We start from the raw sequence: 26,851 nt of genomic DNA, 5'->3' as shown, positions 1-26,851 counted from the left end.
AGAAGAAAAGGAGTCATTGATTTAAAGGCTTCTGCCACTACTGAAAGCAATTCTTTCTGCTTTCCAAATGCTATGACAACTTCGTAAATGTGACCAAGTTTCTTTGTAGAATGTCCCAGTGTCTATATATGTCATGACACCTCTTCATTCTTCACTTCCTTGGACAATGGTATAGGTATTATTTGTCCTCAATGGCTACTGCTTATATAAATTGGGCAAAAATGAGAAGGATAGATGGTTCTTAGAAAAGACAGGTAACTCTCTACTTTTATGCCTTGAATTTGAAAAATTAATTCAGACATTTAAAACACAGCCTTGCTTTGATGTGTCCATTCTCCTGAAAACTAACAAGTTCAAGAAATAGACAGAAATTCCTTGATATGGCTTTACATCCAGACAAAAATGCCATATGCAGAAAGCCATCCATAGGGGAACATGGAAACCTCCAGTCAGATAAAAATAAGGTTAAAAAATAGTTCAATTCAACAGGCAGATGGAATGGCTGGAGAACCATCCACCCCAAATCCAGCTTCCCCTTCTGGAAGCAGAAATAAGCACTAGTCCTCTGTGGAAAGCAGAGGGGAAGTTGTCAGGATTTGTCTTTCTCCAGCTTTTTCCTGTCTTGAAAGGTTACTGGCTCCAACCCCGTCCTTTGAAAGAAACAGGAAATAACTTGAGCTTATTCTGTTTTTACTTGACCAAGAATCCCCTGACAGGGAAATTTTCTCTGAAGGCTGCCTGTGTATCTGGAGAGAGAGGTGGCTAGGCACGTTGTACTGCTGCTGTGTGGTCAGAGATTGAAAGATATTTTGCTTTCAGAGTTGTTTAAGACTTGTTTCTTACTTGCTGCAGGCTAGAGGACTACAGGTCTGACTTTCAAAGGTAAGCAAAAACCCAAAACAGTTCCCACAAGCAAAAGCTTCACACAGCCAAAAATGTACCCTCAGCCTCCTAGTTGACAGTCTGACAAAAATCCTGGACCACTTCATCAAAAGCACTTTTTCCTTAAACTGAGAACTGTACTTGCAAAGTTTGCATGGGCAACAATTTTTCTCTTTCAATCTACTCTTTTTACTTTGAAACAGTACCACAGACTGTATCATCACCCATTATGGGAACATAAAGTAAGAGGTAAAGAGGGAAGCTGCCACAAAAGCAGAAGGAAGCACTGAGAATACAATGCCACCTCTGAATCCATCCTGGGTCACACCTGCCAAACCTCTCTGCACTTCTTACAGTGAGTCTGTACGCTTCCATTTCTCTAAAGCGTGGTTCTGAAATGATAAGCAGCTGCTGTATGGAATGATATGGAGCAGATGCCTTACTAAACCCAAATATATATTCACCTAAATATAGCTGCTGCAACACCAAAACAAAAGTGCCCATATTTGGGGAACCTGAAAACCCACAGCTCCCATCTGCCAAGACTGATTAGCTCTCAGTGGAAGAGATCAAGTCTTGCTAGGTACCTACCCATCTATTTGGAACAGATGAGAAGTCCAAAAGCTACCAAAATACAGGATAAAGTTTTTAAATCTTGCTCTAAGTATCAAGATTTTTTTCTTTTAAATTAAGACTTTCTGTTTGAACCTGGGTCTGCAAATGCTCTGCCTCTTCGGCAAAAATTCCTAAATAAGCATCCTCGAAGTGCCCCAGTCTCCTGGTAAGGGACTGGGAGCTTTGTAGTGTTTCACAGACTCTTTCTGATCTATTCCATGCCTCCAAGTCTACTTTCCTCTTGGATGTGGTAGTCTCAGCAGCTCTTATCGATGGCAGTGCACAGGACCTCAGGGGTGATGCAGGAAAAGCGGGGAGAGGACATGGGGTAGAGCCCATCCATCACTCAGGACCAATCAGCCAGATAAGGCAGTGAGTGGCTCCATGCCACCTCATCCATCTTGAGAAATGCTGCAACTGGTCTGAAGATCCCCTCAACGCCTTCTGCATGCTTTAAAGATACAGAGGGAAGAAAATGAGACTGAAACTCTGGGTAAGGAGTGGTAAGCCAAAGCTCCAGATTCAGATGCACAGGCTGCTCTGAGACCTCCAGCTGTGCCAGCTGTGGGTCAGACTGTTCATGTCCATGTGAGGTAATGTGAAACAGAGTTTAGAGAGGTAGATATAGCTAAGCGGTTCACGCGAGGTGATTTAATCATCACTGACCTGATGCATACACCTGCGCTGTAATTCCCAACTGATGCATCAGCTTCCACCTCAGCATTCGCAGAGGTGATGACAGTATTTTACTTGCTCACAAGAGACCTCAAAAATCTACTGCTGAAGGTTTTATGTTACCATTATGTAACTTCAGAGCTGATACCTCTCAATTCCAGCTGTTTGGTGACACCTTGTTTATGTATCAGTTTTACTGAAAGTGCTTGTGATTCTCTGCTGTTCTCAGCCCAGCTCTGGCTCATTTGACTGACCCCTCAGCTAGCAGCCGTCCCTGGGTCACAGCAAGAGGTTCCTGGTGCTATTTCAATTACAAATTAGCTTCTCCACAAAGTCTTCTAAAGACTTCACCACTGTCTCAAAAGTGACCCAAAAGATGCATTGTGCAATCTTCAAGCAAAAAAAAAGATAATCCCAAAATACAAAACAAAAATTAAAAAAGGAAACTATTTCAACTATTTGTGTCTGGGAAATCCATAGTTACACTTAACTGCACACTTTGGTGCCATCTGCTCTTATAAGGGCAGATTAAAAAGGTGAAGGACAGAAAGGTTTATTAGCAAATCTGATCTATGTTATCTCAGGATCTTAAATTCCGCTCAGCTACATCTGTACTGAGCACCAAACTTCTTCAAGGGGTGTCTAAAGCTCATCCCTCTCCAAGGCCATTTGCCTTACAGTTATAAAACAATGTGCAGTCACACACATCACTGCGCAGTTTGTTGCTAAAAACACATGTCAAATTTTTCAGTTGATTTTAATCTGGCTTCAAAACAACTGCCAATGGCTGTCATGATATCTTTCCCCAGTAAATTAAACCTAGCTTGCTAAAGATATGCCTGATACTTTCTTTTCATTTAAGTCTCTGAACAACTACACAAGCCTCCTCTCAAGCTCTGTTAGAGAAATTAAATCTCATTTTTACAACAAATCAAGCCTGGGCTAGACTGATCTGTAGTTTGGCCAAGTACAGCTGCTCCTATATATCTATTTTATTAAAGTAAATAAAGTGCCCAAGGACACAGCTTTTAGTAGTGTTAGACTGCACTGGGACTCGGAGGCGTTTGCTGGCAGTCTTCCATCAAAGTGGGACAGATGAAAATTCACTGCTGCACAGTCCTGGAATAAACCAGCCATTTCTCTCTTCAGAGTCTGCATCGAACATATAACACAAAGTATGTCTACTTGTTCCTCTAAAAAACCCAACAGCCTGCCCGTAAAATCCACAAAGAGCATCTCATTCCCAAATCCTAGTACGATTCAATTGCCTTCTGCTACTAAAACACGTGTTTCACTTCCAAATTGAACCATCCTTCCTAGCCTTAATGTTTGTTGACTGCTGCAATGCATCATTTGAATACATGCCATATTCCACCCCATAACATGCTCAATTTCACTGGTAGCTGAGAAAAACAGTCGGTCTGACATTATTCACCGGGGAATCCTTGTCAGAAAGTGCTGTACAGAGATAAAGCCTTATCTTCTTTAGGTCCTGGGAACGTTAACAACATAAAGTTTGGTTCTGGGATCAGAAAGTACCTTACAGGTTGTGGTCTCTGATGTGGTGTAGCTGAGGGGTGTCTTATCTGGGCCTTATCTGTCTGTTTATTCAAATGGCAAATGTTAAGTCTGTATTTCTGGACTCTTAAAAAAGCAGATACTTAGTGTGCCGGCATTAAAGAAACTCAAAGCTTTTTTAGAGAGAGAAAAAGCAAAGGAATGAGAATCAAAGGTGGAGGGGGAAGAGAGGAGAAGTTCTTTCATTCTGAAGCGCCAGGGTGCTCACAGTATTGAGGTGCAGCCATGGCTCAGCCACCTCATTTTCATCCATACCCACAGATATATTGATATACAGCAAAAAACCTCCCAAATTAGAGAAAAACCTAACAAAATACACCTCTTGTTACACATGCTTATTGCTTCTGCTCATGCCTTTAGCATAGTCTATCTACTCTTCTTTTACATTTTAGATTATGTTTGCGATGTTTGAGTGAGAAAGTTTCCCCACTGCAAACTGCCTTTTCAATAGCGAGTGCAATCACCGTCAATCAGCCCAATTTAGCATTAGCGGCGGGCAGGAGTCTAACAAAGGCAACAAAATTGAGTCCACTTATCGCGGTGGTGAATTTCATTCTGCACATTCATCTCCACATCCCCTTCGACAGTACATTTTTATATGCTTACTCAAATAAATAAATAAATAGTACAACTACCGCCAGAAGGAGGGTAAAGGAGTTAATGCAAGATTTTCTCCCCTTAACATGCGTGTATGCATGGCTTTTGTTTCTCTTTTTTAAGCCTAGCTCTCCCCACAACGCAACAGAGACGTATTTCACTTTTCTCCACTGGAAATGATCAGAAAAGAATTATCAATAGCAAGACAGCCCTCATCAGAAAATAATGGAAGTTACACCACCAGAATCAGAAGTATGTGGATAGTTTCCTAATCATACTTGAGGCATGAAAAATCTGGCAGCGCTGGAAGTTTTTGCAGCAAGACATGGATGGAATTTCGTATCACATCTTGATGATCTCACTTCTGTTTTATTGCTCACCTGCTAGAAACAAAATATGTTGTTTGTACCTTGCACCGTGCTACATATGCAAGGCACACAGAACAATATTCATTTCTTTCTTATGGTTTCTCCTGAATTAGTACCGCATCATGTAAGACCTCAAAAAGTATCCAAATGCTCAGTTTTGCTCTCATTACAGATCCGCAGCCTCCAGTCATCCTTCTGTGCGGTCAGTGTCAGCACTGTGAATCAGCATGAAAAATAACAACATTCCCTAGAAGGAATTTAGGAAACCAAAGACTCAACTTCCAACCATATGGACTCACTGAAGCAGCATTGCTGAGGTGAGATTGAAGCGTTAAATGAGTTTGAAGCCTGACTTTATTTGAAAACTGATGGATACAACCTCTTGCCACTACAAAAAGCTCTGTGGATGAAGGGGGGTGGTGGCTTTTGGGAAGGCTTTCAGGTCCCTGCTGCCTTCTGAGCCAAAGCAGAAATAATTCTGGCCAGTGCTGTGAGGAACATCAATGGCTGATATAGTCATGTAAGAAGAAAACCACATTAATGCTTCCCATTCTCTAAGAACTAACCTTAGCTACTCCTAATACATCTCTGGGGCGCCAAAGAAAAAGGGTCTCTAGTTGTTTCCTACTGCGTAATAACATCCTTCCAGCTGGGAAAGAAACTTCCAAGCAGACATTTTCTTCTCACCCTCTTGCTTCTCTTTTCCACATTTATCACCTCTTCCACTCCAAGTGCCTGTGCAGAGTACTCCCAGCTCAGTCCCTGCATTCCTTTAAGATATTACATTCATACATATACACACTACACAGAAAGAGAGAAAGTAAGAGAATATAGTTTATTTATTGAAAGATAAAAAGGAATGCCAATAGCCAGCAAAGTATGTAACAGCTGACCTCCTGCATCCTGCCTTTGATTTTCTCCTCATCACAATCATCTTTCGTTGGCTGATTCCCAGCATTTTTCCCTCAGGCTGGCGGGTTGGCATGGATGGTTAGCAGCTGCCAGTATTTCTCCTCCCTGTCAGCTACAAGCCATGCTAATGTTAGATGCCTGGCTCAGTCCCACTCAGGGTGCCGCATGTCTTCGCTTTCCAACACGCTCAGCTTTTGCCAGCCTTGAATCCAAATGGAGGGACCGTCCTGCCTTTCTCCTTGCAAAGATTAACAGGGCAAGGGAGTTAACTCATGTCAACCAAAGAAGCAGATGACAGATTTCACAGGGCTAGACCTTGTGGGGAAACAGCAGGTTTCGCAGCAGCCGTTGGGGAGCAGTAAAGCAGTAAGAATGCGGAGGAATTCAGCCCATGGTGTGTGCTAGCATCTACTTTGAACATCATTCTCTTAATAGCAAAGAGAAAAGCTGTGCGAATAAACAAACAAAAAAGCTCCCCAAGCACATCCCACCTCCTCTTCCTAAAAGAGATGCTGCTTCCCTTTGCCCCTTGGAAGATTTGTAAGCTACAGAAAACTCCATTTAAACCACTTGGAAGGCAACATTTCCAGCAGATAGTTCATTGCACTAAAAAAAGTCACCAGTAACCACTCTCTGAAACAGATTCAAGAAATTCAAGCATTATAGGTAAAGCTAACCAACTTACTTGAGAAACAAGTTTTATAACAGAAAGGACCAGTGCTAGAGAAGCCTTGGTCTGCTACTTCAGAAGACTCAAATTTAACTTCACCAGAGAGAAAGGTGCTCTCATGGCTGGAATGACCAGGTGAAGGTTTTTTCAAATGGACACTCCAAAGTCAAATAAACACAAGCAAGGTCAGGAATCACATTTCTAAGCTGTGGTAATCTAATGTCACTGAAAAGGTTTATTTGTTGTTGCTGTTTCTGTCTTCTCAGCATTTAACTGCAACCTCAGCTTTCAGAAAACCAAGTGAATAAGGTGTTTGCACAGATGATGCTCCTCTGCTCAGCGCCCAGCTTTCGGCTTGCCTCATATAGACTCACCATGCACTTCTATTAGCAAAGCCAGGCAGGTAATAAAAGCGAATAAAAAGCCTATTTGACAAAGCACTGGCTCCTTCTCAAGTAAAGTAGAGTACCACTACAGCATGAATGACTCAATCATCTACTCGAGAGCTATTACTTGCAGCAATGAAGCAATGTTAATTGGATAATGGCCTGCTGCCAGCTAATATTGGCATGACCTACAATACCCCTGGCTGACAGCCGTGCCTCTCTCTATCACACCTTTTTTTGTAATCTGGATGGGAAGTGGAAACCATTAAAAAAGCCTCATAAGTGCCATTTAACTTCTTATCATGAATTAAAAGCTTAATTAAGTGCCTTGTTAAAGGAAGGAAGACCAGTTTTCGTGATTAAATAAAACAAAACAACAGTTAGGGGTATGGAGTGAATGACTAACTTTACAGCTTTAACCTCAGTTCTTGGAAAATACTAATTTTGTGATGCATTTAACAACAGCTGCTAGAGGAAAACTGCACAACTGCTGAAAAATACCTTGGGTGAAAAGCAAGACAAGGTTCTAGTTGTTTATGAAAAACTGCAAATGAAGAGAAAAGCTTGGAAGTTAAGAGTTAACAGGGTCCTTTCTTATTAGCTGTAGGCATCTGACACACTCCATTCCTCCCACACTGCTCTGAGGGTTCATAGTTCACGCACCACGGCCACATCTGTGCCCTTGTTATTATGGGTCTGTTTTTTCCAAGCACTTATCTACACACTAAAATATGGTGCTTTAACAAAAGGTGTAGTACAAAATCAAGTTACCGAGACTAGCACAAAAGGGTTTATGGAAACTCTTCAATCAGTGCAGAAATAGTTTAAGTTGATTAGGGAAAGGCACATTAAGTCATGCTTGAACTGACCTGAAATGTCTAACACAAAGTTTTGCAGTGGTTTAAAACTCTGTAAGTTCAACTACTCCCAATTCGGCGTGTGCACAATGTCTGAAATGACTGGCGTATCGTAAAAACTGCTCTCACTTGTAATTGGACATAAACAAGAAATAATGTAAAAAACATCTGTTCACTGTTTAGCTGGACAACAGTTAACAATGTCTGGATGCCCGATTAACAAAAAGACCCCAACATACTATGAAGTAAAAAAACAAGTGTGCAATTTAGACTTCAGAGGCAGATTTACTGTTCTGAATAATCAAAAATAAGTTATTTTGTTTTGGTGTTAAGTTCCCTCACACCAACATTACCCGAGTGTAAAAGCTTCACATATAAAGCTTTATGTAGCTCCAACACCAAACCTTTCAGAAATAATAATCAAGGCCCTTTCTCCACAATTGTGTACTTTAGCAGTTTTCAAATGATGACAGAACTTAAAATGCAATGCTTGTATGGTTGACTTAAAAATAGCTTTAATTTATGAGTGATCGTCATCTTTGGAAAAGTTTTGAAGTTGAAGACTATATTTAAAAATTATTTTCAATCTCTGTTTTTCTATAAAAACTGTATGCTAACATTAATTGCCTCTAAGCCTGAAAAAGGTGCTGACTCAGGACATTAACTGTCAAGTTTTTTTTGAAACTTTTCCACTGGAGGTATAACCCTTCACATGACAGACTCAGTCAGTTTTCACAGATACCTTTAGAAATAACTCATGGGCTGCCAGAGCTCCGCAGACCGTGGTCTCAAAAACAACAGCCTTGGGAAGAGCCATGAACTGAGAAAGACCCTGCTGGCTTCTTTTAATGCAACATAACTAAGACAGTTATTCCCCTGCTCTATCGGGTTTTAAAAACCAGGAGTGTTTCAGTTCCTTTCATGGGGAGCTCCAACACTGCTCTTTGTCAGAGGCACTTCTCATACCTATGGACAAGCATCTGCCAAAGCGCCCAGTACTCTGAATCAGAGCAACACCAGAAGCAGAGACGTGCGTCTTAACCAAGGAATAACTGAGAAAAAACAACCTGTATCAGGCAAATCTCTACCCCAAGTGGCTAACACTCGTAAGGAAACTATTTAACTGATCACCTCAGAAATTCAAATAAAGTAGTCACCAAGCAAATTAGGTTCACTGGAGTTATCAGCAATTAATTTGCACATGGAAAATATCTGTACAAGTAGGCACTGGTAACTGTAGGTACGTTTTTCAATAGGCCAAGAGCTTTTTTCCAGCATGAGAAAGTTAAAGCCCTGGTGTTCTGTAACTAACCAAAACACATGGCAAAAGAACAGTGGTGGTCTTAGGTGAAGCGTGAGTACTGGGAATAACCTTAAGAACTGGATTCACTGCTTCTGCAAGTCCATGGACTTCACTGCAGCTGTAACAGCTGCCAGTGTAACCCTAAGTCACTAAAACTTTTTGATATTTCATTGAAATGTATTCTAAAATTTAAAACACCAATACTTCATTTATCCAAAAGGGAAGCACTCAGATTTATGGCTGATTTTTTTTTAATGTAGTATCTCATATAAACCACATAAAAGGACAGACCTTTTATGTTTTAAATCTTTAGTGTCATATGAACGTATGACTGGATCACCAAGTGCAGACACATCATGATCCCTCCACCACCCTGCTCCTCCCCACTGGCGTGGGGCTGAGCATCTTACCACTGCTGTGATTAGAAATCTGCTAATTTCCAATCCACTTTTACTAAAAGCACTTGAAACCAATCAAAGCTTGTGTGAACATCATCTTTCAGTATTAGGAGAAACTCCTCTCAGCTGTTTCATCTCCTCTGCTGACATGGAGCTGTAGCATGTCGCAGTTGTCACACCAGCAGGATGAACCTGCCATGGTTTCGTCTTCTCCTTTAGGCCAGACTCCTCCTTCTGAACATCTCAGTCACTCTTGTATATGCTTATTTGAATTTCCTTTATTTTTCTTTATTTAACTGGACCTGAAACATACATGGATGTCTCACTAAGGCTTTGTAGAAGAGCACTGATGCTGTCTTGTCTCTTCCTACCTGTGCACCCCTGGTCATGTTTTGTCACCTCTCTGCTGCCACCCTTGCTTTGTGGTGCAAAAGCTATGAGACACTGACTGAGTCTTGATTCTTCCACTGGAAATTATTAGTGGACACTACAGAATCATAGTGTGCATCCTAGCACGTCCTCTGCAATATCTCTAAACTCCTATGCAAAATATCTGGGTTTAAATTTCTTCATGAGTAATATTCAGTGTCAAGACTCATGAAGTCACACACGATGACCTACTTCTTCTAATGCTCTCCAACTTGTGCTGTGACAACATCATGACGCCGCTGAAGTCTCTGGAGAGCTAAACCAGAGGGGGAAAAATGGTGTGTGACGCCTCAGGACCTGTCATCATTTAAAAACACATTGTGCTTCTTCATGGGCGTTAAGCAAATGATGACAAAAATCCCTCTGTATGTGAGAGTACCTTCCCACTGAGCCACTGCCTTCCCATGCCTTGGAGACATCACCGCCCCTTGTTCCACCCATCCCAGTTGGAGACACTGGGCTGGCAGTGCTGAGGCAGTGGGTGACAGCAGCCCTGGCCAGCAGGCACACGTCTCCCCTCCGTGGGCAGCAAAGCCACCGGCATGCCCTACAGTAGCTGTGCTGTCACGGCTGTACGGCTGTGAGGAAATTACAGTGGGGGTGGAAGCCAGCCAGTGAGATTTTGCGGTAAAATAAAGTAAACTTTCCAGTGAGGTATGTATTTTCTACGTTCCTTGGCTTCCTGCTGTGGGAGCCATGCTGCATGAGAAAAACCCTGCTTTTTTGACAGACCGCGTTCATGGTTTCTCAGTGGAAAACACATGGCCTGGAGCAGTTAAATCCAAAACTTGCTGTGAGGGGAGACGAGAGGAAGCAAGGCGGAAAGAGGAGGATGAGGATATGAGCTGCCAGAGAAGGGTAGACAGCAATGAGACTCCCAACAATGTGACAGCTCAAATGATTTTTCAACAATAACCTGCTGTCTGGCAGCCAAATCACCCCTTTCAAATCTCATGTCTGGATGAGCAGAAGAGTATCAGGGTCCTGATAATGCCTTGAATGAAGCTATGGTAATTAAGCTTTTGGGTACGACTCCCTCAGCGATGGCAAGAAAGGCGAGCTGAAGCATCTTAAGGCTTTGCTGCCTAACTGTTAGGAGTTACTGCTGGCAAGGAAGGCTGGCATGAACACATCCATCCTTCAGTGATTCACAACCCACCCACACACAAAAAACATATCCAGAGGTGTGCCGGGGTAGGCACTGACACCCGCACTGCACTCCCCTTGGACACTGGTGATGTCTTCCTCACCGCCGCAGGATGGGATGGAGGGGGCTCGTGTTCACGGTGACATACTGTACCTCTTCCGGCAGGCTGACCACCAGGTCATTTTCCGTCTGCCCGACCAAGGCCTGCAGGAAGTACTCGCTGCAGGCAGCCAGCACAGCCCGGTGGGCGCGGAACTCCTTCCCCTCCACGATCAGCGTCACGTCACAGAGAATGTCCTGCTTCCGCTGGTCATTTAAGCAGAGGAGAATATTGGTACAGTGCACCGTTGACTCATACACATACATGGGGGAGTCAGTCTTCTCATCCACAGACATGCCGTTCACACCCTGCAGGGGAGAAGGAAGAAAACACAAACAAGGCGGTGAGGAGCAGCACAGCATGGTGGGATGCCGCCCAATTGCTGGGTTCCCCAGGACTATGGCCAAACAGCCCATTAACTCTTACATTGGGCATTCACTGGGGAAGGGCTTTCATTGCCACTGGCTTTCACCCCGCCACACTTTGATTACCTAAATCCCCCTTGGCTTCCCCCCTCAAAACCAAAGCAGAATTTAGACGGACTGCAAAGTGCTTTCCTTCAACCACCTACTACGCATCTATGATTTTCAGTTTAGTAGAGGCAATAACATGGGGACATGGGAAATTTTAGAAGATTTTAGCAAAAATAGCAAGAGTGACTGTCGAGTCTTCTAATAGTGAAAAAAAGCTTTGTGCTTGCTTCTGTTATTTTCAGATTAAGGGAAAAAACCCTCAAAACCCCAGTCCGTTCTCCAACAGACAGGCAGTGATATGTGTTTACACTGAGGACTTTGGCTCAAGTGAAAGGCAAGGTGGAACTGCACCCAACGAAGACAAGCCACTAACTACGGCGACCTCATTTATCATTTTTACAGAAAAAAGCAGTTTCTGAATTCCAGAACCAGAGACACAAGAAAATCTCTTGACCCGTGTGAAGGCCCAGCCCCAGGCAGCAGGTGGGTGCTGAGGCTGCTCCTGCCTGCTAAGTGTCCCCATCCTGACTGGAGAGCAGGGGTTGGCAGGACGTAAGACACCCCTTACAACTGTCTGAGCCAGGAAGCTCTCTCCCTGCTGTTCTGCAATTTCTGACACACATAGAATTGTCAATGTCTCCAAACACTGGGATTGGACTTGTGGTGGTGATGGTGGTGGGAATCAACTTTCCCCAACACTCAATACCACATGAACGCCCTTCGCGCTTGGAAACGTTGAAGTAATTGTTTTACCAAAAGCTTTTTGCCCAGCACCAGACTGAATCCTCTTTGCATTATTTTCCCATTTCAATTTCTCTGAGTAGAAAACTGTAAAAGCCTGTGCTGTGTCAGAACACACTATGCACCCCAAGACATTCTGAAAACACTAATTTTAAGGCTTACATGGGAAAACCAATTATTTGTATGTATTCTATCTGCTGACAAAAGGAAAGTTGTGCAAACACACAAACTTCAACTATTTTAAGGAATTGTTTTTCCAAACAACAACCGCCTTCTGAGAGGTAAGATTCAGAGGCATGCATGGCTAAGGGCAACAGACAGGGGTGTTTTGGTAGAATACTGCTGCACTGCAAATATCTGACCACTGCAGAAAGTGGAAGCAAAATTCTTCCTCTGGTACTTTTAAATGCAGTTCTTTGCAGCATTTTCCTTTGCTAGTACAACATACAGCTACGCATGCAGACGCAACACGACTTCAAACTCTTGCCAGGTGTTCAAATGAGGGTACCAATTTCCTACAGTGTCACTTGAAAGACACTAATAATCTAGACAAAATGGACTTAAGAGGACCTGTTTGTACAAGTACTTCTAAGTATTTGCTATGCTTCTCAAAAATAACTCCATATTCCCACCTTCAGAAGAGTATTTTTAAGCTAGTGGCTATGATGACTCTATAAAATAGGTGTTTTTCCCAACATTACAAAACTACAATATTACTGGAATGCTTAATGGGATGCTTATAGCTTCTCTTTTACTGGTATTTTCAGTATTTGTTGCTGACTCATGCTACACTTCTGAGTACCTACTGAAATGCCTATATGAACAGAAAAAACCCAACCAACCAACCCCAGTATCCATTAGTCCTTCACTGACTTCATATCGAGAGAGAAGACACAAATCTGCTTGTCAAACTGCACACAGGTAAGGGAGGGAGACACTCTGGGGTTTTTTATGCTACCAGTTGGATTTCTTAATCAGGAGTATTTTTTTTTTCATTTTTTTTCCCATAAATTGAGAATTTCCCTAATGAGAAAAACTGACAGCAATCATTTTATTAGCACTATAGTAAGGTAAAAGAGAAAATGATACTTAGCTCATCCCACTCATAGCTTTCTGTGTAAGTGAACTCTGATGCTAACGATAGCGTTATAACGATGTTCTAAGTGGTCACTCTTGCGTGATATGAAATGCAAGAGTTTACAAGAACAATCTAGTGGGAAAACCTGAGAGTTGCAAATGACAATGCAAAGGGGAAAGCATTCTTTCTTTTTTTCTTTTTTTTTTCCAGGCATGTCTTATGCCTGTTATGTCTCAGATGATGAAAAAATGTACAAGAAACCTGAAACCTGGCAGGTAATGAACATCAATTATATTTTCAGAGCTTTCAAAAAAATACCCAAAAACCACTGTTTGTCTGAAATTGCAATCCTTTTTTACAGTAATAGTGCAATTTGTGTGAATCAAACCCTGAATTACTTGGTTACTAATTAGTAATTTCCCACTTTTTAACTAAAGCTTTCATCAAGTGTATTTTTTTTTTAAATTGACTGCATGCCCTGTGAAGTGCTGAAAATACCATGGTGTATTTCCCCACTGGCGAGTGAGCCTGCCTTCTATGCTAGGAAACCTGACCGATGTGGTACGGCGATGTTGGGGCTGTAAATCGTGCCCTCTGCTCCAGCAGATCCCTAGTGATGCTCCCAGGAAGGACCTCCACCCAGCTGCTTGTATCGCCATCCTTTCCCAAGGCTATCGCTGTGACTCCTGGGGCTTCCCGAAAGCGGATCCACGCCATGCCCCTTCCCACAGCTGCTGAGAATCCGCGTGGATGCCCTGGCCAGTGGCTGCAATCTCAGCCCGACACAGACTTCCCCCGGCCGTGCCCTTGGCTGCTCCAGGAAGCACCTCGAGCTCCGCATTGTGCACAGGGAAGCCAGGGCTGGGCTATGGCTCAGGACCACCTATTTATCAGCTTTTAATGTTTCAACACAAGTGATTTATGGTCTTCCCTTTTCCATGATCTGCCATCAACTGAATGACCTCCAGGCATGAGGTGTTTCCTCTCCAAAAGGGCTTTATCCTGCAGGACAGGAGCAAGATGGTGAAACCCTGCCTTGGGAAGCATATTGCTCATTTTCATGGGGAAAGGGTTTAGAGTGCAAAGAGAAAAGGTCACTGTAGGGCTTCGGAATGTAGTAGCAAGAAAATTAGCAGAATTCATCCTTTATTTTTTCCCCTCTCCTCGAGAGAGAAAAGCAGGGATCAAGTATTAACTCTGAACTGTGAGGCAAGCTGTGCTGGAAGTCCTTTATACAATGTTAATTCAAACCACATAATTTTTTGCTGAATTCAGTATTATGCTGAGTTTGCAGAACCTTCTTCATGGAAATCATTGTTACACACTTGGTATTTCTTCAAACCGAGGAGAGAACGTCTTAGCAAGCCTTTCTGTGGCTCAAAAGAACATGCTGTGCATTTGTTTGCATATAGGTCACCATACTGCCAGAAAAAGCCTCTTTGAAACAAAAGTTTCCAGAAACTGGCACGAACTATTGTGGGCAAGGAAAGCACCACTGAAACCTCGCCAGAAAGGTTGCTGGTAAAGGCCAGCAACTGCAGTGAAGCGAGCTGGAACGTTGCTTACACAGTCCTTCCACAGCGACGGGTGGGAGATCCCACTGAGCCCTTCTGCATGAGTGGCATGGAGGAGGCACACGAAACCTCAGGAGACCAAAAAAATTGCTCACGGAACATCCAAATCACTTGGGTTTGCAGCACGTCGTCTCTGCTGGCTGGCACTCGCCCAAAACTCTCCAGGAACTCATGAATGCACTGCCTGAGCTGCTACCAAAAATACATTACCTATCACGAAAAAACAGCTCCTGCCTCACAAGACTAGAGGGCAGGCAATGTGGTGTCTGTTTTTAAAGGGAAACATTAAGGGAGAGAAACCCTTATCAAGACAGACCAGAAAGTCCTGCATGAGAACTGGGTTAATTACGTGAAAAGGTAAATCTCAACCGTGGCAGAGCTACAGAGCACTTAACCAGGCAAATTATCATCGTGACAAAGCAGCGTGGCTTCTGCACAGGGTAGTCATGTCTCTGATGGGCTCTATTAGGATTCCTGAAGTGTGTCAAATTAGCGGTGAGGAACACTGCTATGTGTAATTAGTGTTGACTTTCAGAAATCCTTTGACAAAACCTTTACAAAAGGCTGCTAGAGAAGCTCAGTTGTCATAAGGTGAGAAGTTGCATCAGACTGGAAATCACTTAAGCTAATCTATATTCAACAGAGAAGGGATGCAGGGCCAATTTTCAGCAGGTTAACAGTGAAATTCCTCCAGAAGTGAAACAGCAACAGTTCCAGTAGCTCACATCTCCTTATAGCCACACCATGCAATGCGCCTGAACTAGGCTGATCTCTGAAGCTACAGCAGAGTTGGGCGCACTTAATACCTGGATAGGAGACCGCCTGGGCACACCAGGATCCTAACTTCAGCCTGTCAGTACCTACAGCAGAGTCATTGAGAAGATGGAACCAGACAGTGGGAGCAATTTGAAACAACAGAGGTTTGGACTGGACATAAGGATAAACTGAGGAACAGATTGCCTGGAGTGGTTGTGTTATATCCACCCTTGGCGGTTTTCAAGACCAGACAGGATACAGTGCTGAGCAACCTGCTCTGATCTCAGAGCTGACCTGCTTTGAGCAAGAGGTTGTGCTATGAACCTCCTGAGGTCCTTTCCAACATGAATTATCTGGTGATTCTGCACTGGTTAGTGACCTAAACGGGGGAGACTGAAATGGGTGACATTAGTTCAAATGTCAATGGTAACAGGGATGCTGGGAATTTCAGAAAGACAATATAAAAAAGAATTGGACACTAACAAGGTGCTAAGACTAAATCTCAGGCCCTCTATCACACAAGTGGCAATTAGAGGAAAAAAATGCAATTTTATAGAATGGTTGAGGTTGGAGGTGAACTCTAGATATCGACTAATCCAACCTCCCTGCTCAAAGCAGGGTGACCTAGAGACAGCTGCTTAGGACTGTGTCCAGTCGGGTTTTCAGTATCTTCAATGATGGAGACCCCACATCATCTCTTGGCTACCTGCTGCAGTGTGACCACCATCCCAGGTACTCACTGACCTGGGATTTCAGTTCCAATTTGGAGTCTCTCATGAAAAAGACAGACTGGAAGCAGACAGACTGTCATCACCTACAGACAGATTTTAGAGAGAGAAATATTTTCATAAGGAGATATATTTTCTAGTTACTTCTGGTGCAGTGGTTGTGCAGTGCCTGCATCTGATTACTGATGTTGAAACAGGGAGAAAAGAAATCCTCAGGAGAACAACAGAAATTATTGGCAACGAAAGAGAAAAAGCCCTCCTCAACACGTATGATCAATTCAATAGACACTATACAAATAATACAAAATACAAAGGTCGAAGCAGCAATGCTATTCACTGTTTCTAGCATTGCAAATAGGTGAGAACACCCAAGTAAAAGAAGCAAGACAAACACAGAATTTGTAAAAAGAAAAGCTGTGATTCCTGACCATCAAAATGAACTGAAATTGTACCCAGTACTCATAGGAAGATGCTTGTTTCGTTTTTCCTGAGAGATTTCACAGTCATTGCAATAAACCATATGTACAACTGACCACTGCTGCATGTTACTGGGCAAAGAACTCACCAGCTTTGTAAAAGGATTAGTCACTCCTCATAATACTACCCAGGGCCACATTACTCAGGGTACAAGTTTACACAGGATGGATATTCACACGCTCCAGCACACTGGCCAACAACAAACTGCCTGGGTGGAGGAACGTGCCTGTATTATCCATCTTTCCTGATCTACTGACCACTGTCTCAGAAACAAATTATTTGATGAATGTCAACACAGATGAAACCCCAAACCTATCACCTCCACACATGCCTCCTAGACCCCACACCCCCAGCCATGGGAGACAGTGATGGGCACGTTGCCCTGTGCTCTCCTCTCTCAAATAGGCACTCAAGTTGCAGAGGACCAAGCTGCTGAGGGCAAGCAGTAGAAAACACCCATCCAAAGACTACATGTGGTGGAAGTCCCTGACACATGGGGCTCCCACTCCCACTGGCTTCAGTAGAGTGGTAGGTTGTGGATATGAGAAACCATCAGATGTTAAGCCCAACTCATAAAAGGTGCACGCACTGCAGTGGAAGTGTCTTTGTAGCCTCTCCACAACAAAACACCAGTGATGGGGGGGGGGGGGGGGGGAGGGGCCTAAAAGGCACCACCTCATCCCATGAAGCAAAAGTTTGGGGTGTAAGCAGGACACCAGATCTACAACAGCACACAGACGACTCCTAACAGCTTCACGGTAAAAGCCTGAAAAGGTGTATAGGTATTTTCTCATTATGTTTGTAATGCTACATTTTAGTAGGGAAGCCAACAGATAACACTGTGATTTCTCATTTAGGAAATACAGTGCCTGATCTGGTGTAAAATGAACTGCAAGTTTTGTTTGGAAGTGTAAGCTGGAGCTCGCACTGTATCCTGGCAGACAAGGTGACTCACGGCTTTCTCCTGATCATGTTAAGAGAGGATCAATACTGAACTGGGGTTAGTTTTAGTTACAGTTCACATTCTTCCAATCAGCTCTGATAATGGTATAAAAAAAGACACTTAGGGACAACCTGAAGTGGTCAGCTTGAATGCACCTAAGGCTCTTTGGTCAGAGGTAGCTGGGGAGGCTGCACTGCAGATCTGCATGGAGGTATCGGACAGTATTTCTATTCAATGGGATGCAGAGAGTGTCAAAAAATGCTCTTTTGTTCTGAGGTTTTCTATTTCTCCCCCCCATACAATTTAGAAAAAGGTACCAGGAAAAAAATGATGAGAATTATGACAAAATAATGAAAAAGTTGAGAGGAACTTGTACTTCTGACAAATAGCAGCAAAAGCACATCAGACTTGACAGCTTTTAGGGATAAACATGCACTGTTTTTAAGAGGCAAGTGGGAGGAAAATAATTTTCCAGGCTTCCTTCTTAATTTCCTAATATTTTTTCTAGGAGAAGACTCCTTCTGTGTAATCAACACTTTGGTTTTAAAGGAATTTATCAATAACTGACACTTCAGAGCTCCTAAAATGACCATCCTTATAATTGGTTATTACGATCTCTCAATTATAGCTATAACAACAAAGGATATGATTATATTGTCACTGCTTTTCTTTAAAAAGAAACTATTGAAAGGCTTAATGATTAATTCACCATTTTTGAGAGCTCACTGTAATGACAGAAGACTATATACAAAGGTCTCTTCAGTGAGCCCATTATTCAATTAATAAATGCTGAATACCGAGCAGTCATAGTCATATGAAACTCCCAAGAACTGTGTGAATTTTTAACCAATTAATTATCAATTACAACATCATAAAACACTAGCACAAAAATAGAAATAATGAAATTTAATTATACATTATTCTTCTTAGTTGCTGCAAATACTATACAAGACTGATTTTGATTAATAATTCATACAGCAATAAAGTATCAGGAAAGATAATTATACTGTGCCACAATTCTCACACTGATTTCTGTAATTACAGATTACAACAGTGTTAGCAATTTTAAAAGGTTAGGGAGCAGTAGTAATTTGCTATGTCATCCTCAGCAACATTAATGTCTCCTTCTCTGAGCACCCTAGATAATTGAAAACAGACTAGCAGGCCGCCAGGCTACACTGGCTTGCCTCCTGCCAAACATACTGTGGGTGCCAGGGCCACAAGCAAGAGCGTCTTCAGAAATGAGCTTTTCACGAGGTTCAAGTAACTTCTGCGGTAAAGTAGATGATACCTGGCCAAGTGGAAAAGACATTGTAAAGTCTTCTTGGCTAGCAGCTGTAGACACGTTACTGGTCATTCTGACCCTACCACCTCAAAACAAGACCTCCATTAGACCACGAAGGGTCTATGGGAAGGGGGATAGCCAAGAGAAACCCCTGAAAGGATGGTCCTATGGTCCATCCAGAGGGCAGGTCTGGTTGGGCAGGCAGCAGGGCCCTTCAGACAGTTGGTAACACGTACTAAAGGCAAGAATCCACATTGTTGAGGAGACCCTGTAGCTCCAACACATCAAGCGTTCACAACCCAGGGAGCACCCTCTGATTTGGTAAACAGCTGCATGCAGTTCAGGGGTCACAAACTGGTCCCGGATAAGCTTCATCATGGGCAGTGAGCAGAAGCATCAGTGCCTGGGCTGGCTGCAGAGCTGGGCCATGAGCCCTCTCTCTGTACTGTCAGCTCCATGTGCTTTCTAAGTAGAGATGAGAATACTGGGAATTCATTCCTTAGCTTAAACTGACAGCAACAAGGACACATCCTCCAGTCCCTGCATGGCTGCTTTTGCACAGCCCATACGTTGTCACAGAACTGAGGCTTTGATTAAGAAGTCCCTTTGCAGAAGTCACTTACTGGCTTTATTATACTGGACCTAGACCCACACAACTGGATGGAGACTAGGGAAAAGAAAAAAGGGACTCTGATCCTGCAGACCTTTAAACAGAACTGACAAATACAACTTTTGTCTGTAGCATTCTGGTTACTTACAATGATTTCACTATTGGCAGCTTGCACATACGAACAGAAATGTACCACAGCTTCACTTCTGCAGTGGATCTTGGCAAAGGGTTTATTTTGTTGTTGTCTCGGTTGTTGGTTTTTTTTCTTTTTTCAAATTAGTGTCAGGATGCCCATAGTCTCCATGATGAATGTTTATTTAAACCCCAGGTGTCTACTCTAAAGAAATTGCACTTCAGGTTGTTCAGAGATTGGTACCATATGGAGGCAGAGATTCCCAGTGGAGCTGGCTTTGAAGAGTCCAAATAGATTTATGTTCCACATACAGATAAAACCTATTTATTGACTTCAGAAGGTTGTGTTGTTACTGTTTTTCGAGAGAGTAACACAACTGAACAAGGTAATGATAGCTTGCAGTCTTTCGGGACTTTAGTTAACACGCAAATAATGTTTACACATGGTACATGCATTGACATATACTTTCCGTACAGGTTTACTAGGCAAAGTATACAAATGCATCTTTTTATGACTCAGGAAAAATTATGTAATTATACTACTAATTGTCCTACACTCAGTAAGCCAGGCTTAGTTTAACATGCATTTCCAACATCCTTTAAATATAAATGATGATGCCTTCAGGAGAGAGATGCAGTAGACGGGGTGAGGGATGACAAAGACCAAGTAGGAAAACAGAAGGAACAACAGAGCTGTCCCTTGTTCTTATTTCTCAGAAGGAACTCAACATATGTACATGGAAAGTGAGAAACACAAAGGAACTATTCCCCGATAAAGTCTCCTCTCATGACTTTCACACTGCTCTTTACAGTAGCTGGCTGTGGTGAAGAGGACAGGCAGAAGCAAGTCTGCTACTCAAAATAGCTTATTCAAAGCAGAATGGGGAATGCCCAACACTGAAACAGTGCCATGAAACCACCAAGCAAAACAAACAACATATTAAGTTTTTTTCTGAAGTAGACAATGGCTTCAGGACCTTGGGGAAAAGACGCAATCTTTTGGGTTACTCTTGGGTAAGTTGAATTGCCAAATTAAAGAATCAGAGAGGCATAAATGAACTAGTGATTTGTTTTTATCTTGCCTTCCAGCTTGGTGAACTCTCTGAAAATGTTTAAGGTCTCCACACAAATGGAGGCTGGAAATTCTGGCAAAGGCACACCAGATTTAGGTCCTGCCTTCCTTGCTTTAAATGAGTATCTGGGGGCTTTGGTCGAGGAGCAATACAGTGATATGGCTTTCTTCCTTTTCCTAAACCTTTAAATAATTTATGCTACCTCTATGGGCATATGGGCAATTGTGCACATGTATATATGTATAATTTGCACTATGATGCCATCTGAAATTATTCAATTGCTGCAGCACAAATGGCTGGTCAAGTATCCAGGCCACTTACCAGTATGACAACATTTTGGGAGAGTAAACAAGTCTCCATCTGAAATCTCTTTTGCTGATACGAGAACAAATGCCAGGCTGATATTGGCCCAATACCACCAGTGTTTGGAAGCCACGAATTATAAATAATGGCAAAGTTCTGCTCCTTTTAGCAGCCTTTTAATGTGAAAGGTTACGCCAACAAGTTATCTGAGTAAAAGCTATTAACTTCCCTTATGTTTTATTCCTAAGGAAGCCCAGCCTTTAAAAACTCCTGTAGAGTTCAGGACTTAAGCTCTGTACTTGAAATTTTTTTTTATATTTTTCCAGAGGAAAACAGAGAAGTTCTTTTCACAATTACATCTCCTGGTTTATTTTCTCTTAACTTCTCAAGCTGTACTAATTACTGCTTTTCCAGCTTATCTGCAGAACTGGTGGAAGAAGTTCTGCCTGCATAGGAGGATGTGGCCAAAACCACTGCTAACATCTTAGACTACTCAAATTGTAGAGGTTGCAAAAATGAAAAAAGCTCATTTTCTCCTGTCATACTATATAGGTGTTATGGGAAAAATCTGCTCTCCTTTTTTTTTTGCCCTTAAAATGCAAGCTCTTCATCTTTGCTGCAAGGTAGCAGGTGTTCAGAATATCCTTCAGGTTTCCTTGGGACACAAACTAACATGTCCTTTGGAACATGTCTGCAGTGATTAATGTGTGAAGAGCAGGAACGCATGCAGTAGGTCACTGGGTTAAATCTGGGACAGAATTTCGTAGGGTATAGCTTTGCACCTTCTGCTCTTGGGAAAGAATACAGGTGGCTGCCTCCTCCTCGGAGACTGGGCCGCTATCTCCTTGTGCAGCGTTTTCCACAACCAAATGCATACCAACAATAATGCTCTCCTTTGACAACAGATGTATTGAAGGAAAAAGGTTTCCTTATGGTTAAATAATAGATTTTTATGAATTAAAATTAAATAAATAAGTAAATAGATTCTGGTGCCTACTGAATTAGGACCCACAGATTTACAGGTCTGAACCTTGGAAGGCCTATGAACATATGCAAATGCCAATTTTCACAGGTCTTCCATCAAATGATTAGGTCGCTAAAATGACTACTTAAAAACTCTCAGAGCCAAGGGGATGGCTGGATTACACCAAGGGATTCTGACAGTGGTTTTGATCCTGCAAGGATTTGAGAATTGCCATTTTGTTATCAGAAGGTTTAAGTAAGAGTTGCAAGCCCTTCCACCACCCTCTGGCACATGCCTAGATTCCTATTTAAAGTCCCTTTATCCACGGACCAGCCCTAATTCTGGAACTAAACTGCCTTTCCTGTTGTAGACAATAAATCACCCCATGGAGAAAGGCACACGGAAAGCAATCACTTCTGCTGCCAACACCTACCAGGCTACAGCTGAGGTAAAGAGAGGATGTGAGACAGAAATGGGCATTTTGACCAAGTGCAACTGCAGCCTGAAAGAGCCCAGGGAGAAAGAAAAGCTTTGATGCATTGAGGTCCTGGTTCTGAGGGTAAGTACAGCCAACATAGTGTCTGCACCTGTAGTTTCTTAAGAGGACTGCAAAGACAGCAGAAGGCAAAGATGAGCTTTCCTCCTACTGTAAGATACAGAGGAGCTTATGAAAGCTTCTTTGCCGTGGTAAAGAATGAGAGATTAAAGCTGCAAAGGCTGCTATAAGAACAACTTGGATTTTTATCTTTGTTTGAGGATACTTATACTATTTGTTGAGCTTTTCATGCAGCTTTTTGAAGTTTGTTTGGTTTCTTTGCCCCTACAGAACTACAATGTACTCAACATACTTAAAGCTGTAAAAGCCATCAAATCAAATCAAATAGGAGATTAACACGCAAAACCCAAAACTAAGCCTCACTTTATCCCAGGGAAACAGAGTGCCTTGATTATTTGTTTGAATTAGCGCACTCTGTCATGGCAGTTTTAATCTCAGAGCATTCCCTATATGGTTCACAAACCCGAAAGGCAGAAGGGACCACCTAATCTGACCTCCTGAAGGCAGTACCAGCAGTTGCCTTTATCACGCAGACCTGCAATCCCGACAAAGCAAAGAAAACCAGCTGTTTGTCTGACAAGCTCTCTCTTCATCTGTTACTGGAATTATCCATACTTTAGCCTCTGAGTCCTCTCTTGACAGATCCTGAAATAGCTGTTCCGCTATTTTACCCTGGACTGACGTCAAGCTAGACCAGCCTTCAGTTCCCCAGGACATCCCTTTTATCTTTTTGAAATATCGGAAATACAGTTGGCAGCCCTCCAATTTTCTGGAATGTCCCCTGTTTCCCCAGATTTATTATAAATTAACAGCTACTTAACAGAGCTTTTCAGCTACCTCCTTTAAGATTCCTGGATGTAAAAGTTACTAGGATGTGAAAATGGTTAATTACAACCACTCCTGTTTGTCTCAGATCCTCCTTTGCTATAGGCAGCAAACTTTCTCTTCTTTCCATATCATGCACAGGATGGACACATCCTCTTTTCTCTGTTTCAAATACAAAAACCATCTAGGGAACATTTCTGCCTTTTCTACTTTCCCTTTTTTGATATTCAATTAATTAATGTTTTATCATGACATCTATTTCTTCATTTAACCAGAATGGCTTCTCATTAGAGTAACGTTTTTTGTTATTGATGGCAGTGTAAAATTGTAATTTTGAGCAGCTGGCAGAATATTCTTCAACAATTCCCAGTGCGTTCGACGCTTTTTACTTTAAATGTAATGTTATGCCAACACAACAGGTTCTAACTTTGGAAAACATCTTTTTCAGTTCTGAGTACAGTGCATGCATAAATTTATAATCTCCTGGTAGGTGGTGTACTCTGCTTGCACAAGGTCACTGAACGGGATTTGAGGCTCCAAGAACAGGCTGCCCAGGGAGGTTGTGGAGTCTCCTTCTCTGGAGACATTCAAAACCCGCCTGGACGTGTTCCTGTGTGACCTGGTCTGGGTGATCCTGCTCTGGCAGGGGAGTTGGACTGGATGATCTTTCAAGGTCCCTTCCAACTCCTAATATTCTGTGATTCTGTGTGATTCTGTGATGATTCACATTATTTAAGACTGTCCACAAATAATAGCATATGACAAACTGCTTCCCTTCTTGTTCCATGTTCTCATGCAACAAGTTGTAAACCTTTATCCTCCAGTCCGTTTTTAAGAGAACCACTCCCAGTGAAACTCTTGTGGATTCCTACTTACGTGCCACTCTCTCCAATGCCCCTCCCATAATGCAAAAACCTGGCTAGTGAAGAGTCAAACAATGTCATTCTTGTACAACCCCAATGGCTTAGACTTGCACATACCGAAAGCACCACAAGGCTGGTTCATGCAGTTGGCTATTCACTGCTGTCACTCTTAGTTTACAGCCCCCATTTGCTCATTTATTTTCTCTGTACTATTGCCAGAGAAAGAGGCCACCAAAACCAGACATTTCCTACAGTCTCTGCAGACCAGAGCTTGGAGACCCAAAGTGTTCTCCACCCTTGGGGGCATGATGAGCCTGACCTGCTGCTACCTTCTGCCTTCCCCCTCCTTTCACAAGGGGACAGACACTCCAGGACACCTGACTGTACCACATCTGAGAGCAACACAAAACCAACCAGTGAGGACCTTGTCCCCATGGTGGCAATCACCATGGCCACACTACTTTCAGGACCATGGCAGGTTTGCCCAGGGCTGTGTTTCAGGCAGCTGTGACCTATGGAAGCTTTGCCTGGCTGATGAAGTGTACCACATACCTACAGTCTGGACAATCTTTATAAGACAATGGTATTTGATGTACAAGGAAACAAAGCTTTTCTTCTGAGAAGAAAGTCTGTGTGCTTTTTTCTGATGTGAATTGAGAAGCTATATTCTCCATAGATCCTGGAGACATGCAATTAAAGACTGTCAAATTTGCATGCACACAGGATCCAATTGAAGGCTGAGCAGGCGATGTTACAACATTTCTCACTTGACTTGACAACCTTATATTCTTTTAACAGCTTCTGTGCATAATTTCCTTACCTTAAACAAACTAAAGGTGCTGTTGTGTACCCTGACCCTCGAGCCCATGTGGGTCAGGAGGAAGTTGGGAGCCACAGGATTTCTTCCCAAGCGGTGTTGGTTGACCATCACTGGTCTTGGTCTGCAAAATCACAACCAAGCAGTCCACAACACCACACCAAACACAGATGAAGGGAGGTCTCACGTTCATCAGAAACCAGATTTCCAAGGCAGCATTAAGCAGAAGCCATCAGCTGTCCTGGGCTTTCTTTTCTGAAGTTTCTGACTGGTCAGATGTATTTCTGTGGGAATAGCAGCAGCAATGGCTGCAGCTGTGGCCCCAATCCCCCTCTCCAGCTGAGATATCATGTCTTTGCTCTACAGCATGGGGGCACCAGAGCTTTAGAAGAGCCCCCAAAAATGCTGAATGTCATAAAATCAACACATGATTTCAAACTTTATTTTCCTTTTTACTTCACCCTGAGGCTGAAACACTTTGGTAGTGGTTTTCCAGACAGAAGCTGAGAGAACATCACAAAACTGTGACCTTATGCACCTGAAGCTGGGAAACTTAATGTGGTTCAAAACATGGCTTTGTAGGGGTAAATGACAACAAACAAGGCAGGCAACCCTGCTTCTGGTGCATGTGTACAGTGCAAAGCATTGGGACTGGGAGGCCTACATGCAACAGGACTTAGCTGGCATATTCCAGCATTTATTTGGCAAGGTGTCGAGTGCCTTTAATTCATGTCCTTTAATGAGATTGGAGGGAGCCTTGCAACAAGCAGGATCAGGCCACAAAAGCAAGAAGACAAGGAGATTAAACTACAGATTAATAATTATACCATATAAACAATCTGGGATAAAGTAAAACTCTTTTGCTCCACTGGAGACTGACAGGTTTATGTATAAAGCGAGGAATCTATAAAGCTTATTGATTAGTACTTCAGATGAAACTAATCTAAAAGCACTACTAATTATTAACTGAAATATGTAATACAAATAGAGTGCTAGGAAACAATCAATACTTCCCAGCGCTTGCAATCCCCTGCAGCAATTTTCATGCTAAAAAGGGGACCAGCCTAGATGGCAAACGCTAGTGCTTGCCAGGGAGTTTCTCTCTCCATATACATGTAAAAGAGAGCAGTTCGCAATGTGAAAACAAGCATACTTTTTCTTACTCCTTCCCCCTCAACTTCTGCCTATGGTAACTGTACTTAACCTATATTGCAGGCTGCAATAAAAAATAAGTAATAATAAAACAAACAAACAAACAAAATCACTCCACAAATCTTCTAAATCAGTGCACTGTGCTGCTTGGGCTGTCACAAGAATACAAATATTGTTATGCAGGACCAAACCCAGTCTTTTTGGACAAACTTGACCACATACTGACAGCTTGAATAGAAGCTGAAATAGGCTCGGTTACTTTGTATTTATTGAAAGTTAGGATTAGGTAAGTAGGTCTACTTCATGCCTTTACAAGAATTTTTGTCCTAGTAAGACACAGTTTGGCTACATGCCCAAACAAATGTTAAAATGCTTTAAAAAATACTTGTTGCTTGACAGGACAGTCACCTCTTTGTTATGAATGACATGATGCTTTCCCATCACAGCATACTATGCCCCAATACACTGTCTTAAAAACACACATGTATGTACATGTACAAATACTTGTAGATGTGTTTGCATGTGTGTGTGTGTGTGTGTATGTGCATACATATGCACAATGCTTAATTAATATCTCTTAGAAA

At 42.5% G+C, this 26,851-nt stretch overlaps 1 protein-coding gene across 1 annotated transcript in view; it reads right to left on the bottom strand.

Moving 5' to 3' along the window:
- BACH2 (BTB and CNC homology 1, basic leucine zipper transcription factor 2) overlaps positions 1 to 26,851 on the bottom strand; it is a 98,863-nt gene that overhangs the window by 32,853 nt on the left and 39,159 nt on the right. The window contains exon 3 of the mRNA XM_010189555.1: positions 10,971 to 11,225. Within this exon, the coding sequence (XP_010187857.1) occupies positions 10,971 to 11,213 (243 nt within the window). The 5' untranslated portion in view covers positions 11,214 to 11,225. The remainder of the gene's footprint in view (positions 1 to 10,970; positions 11,226 to 26,851) is intronic.

This window comes from Mesitornis unicolor, unplaced genomic scaffold (assembly GCF_000695765.1).
Source record: "Mesitornis unicolor isolate BGI_N332 unplaced genomic scaffold, ASM69576v1 scaffold10138, whole genome shotgun sequence".
Classification (NCBI taxonomy): domain Eukaryota; kingdom Metazoa; phylum Chordata; class Aves; order Mesitornithiformes; family Mesitornithidae; genus Mesitornis; species Mesitornis unicolor.
Note: the sequence above shows the minus strand (reverse complement) of the source record. Positions and strands in the feature narration are given on the sequence as shown.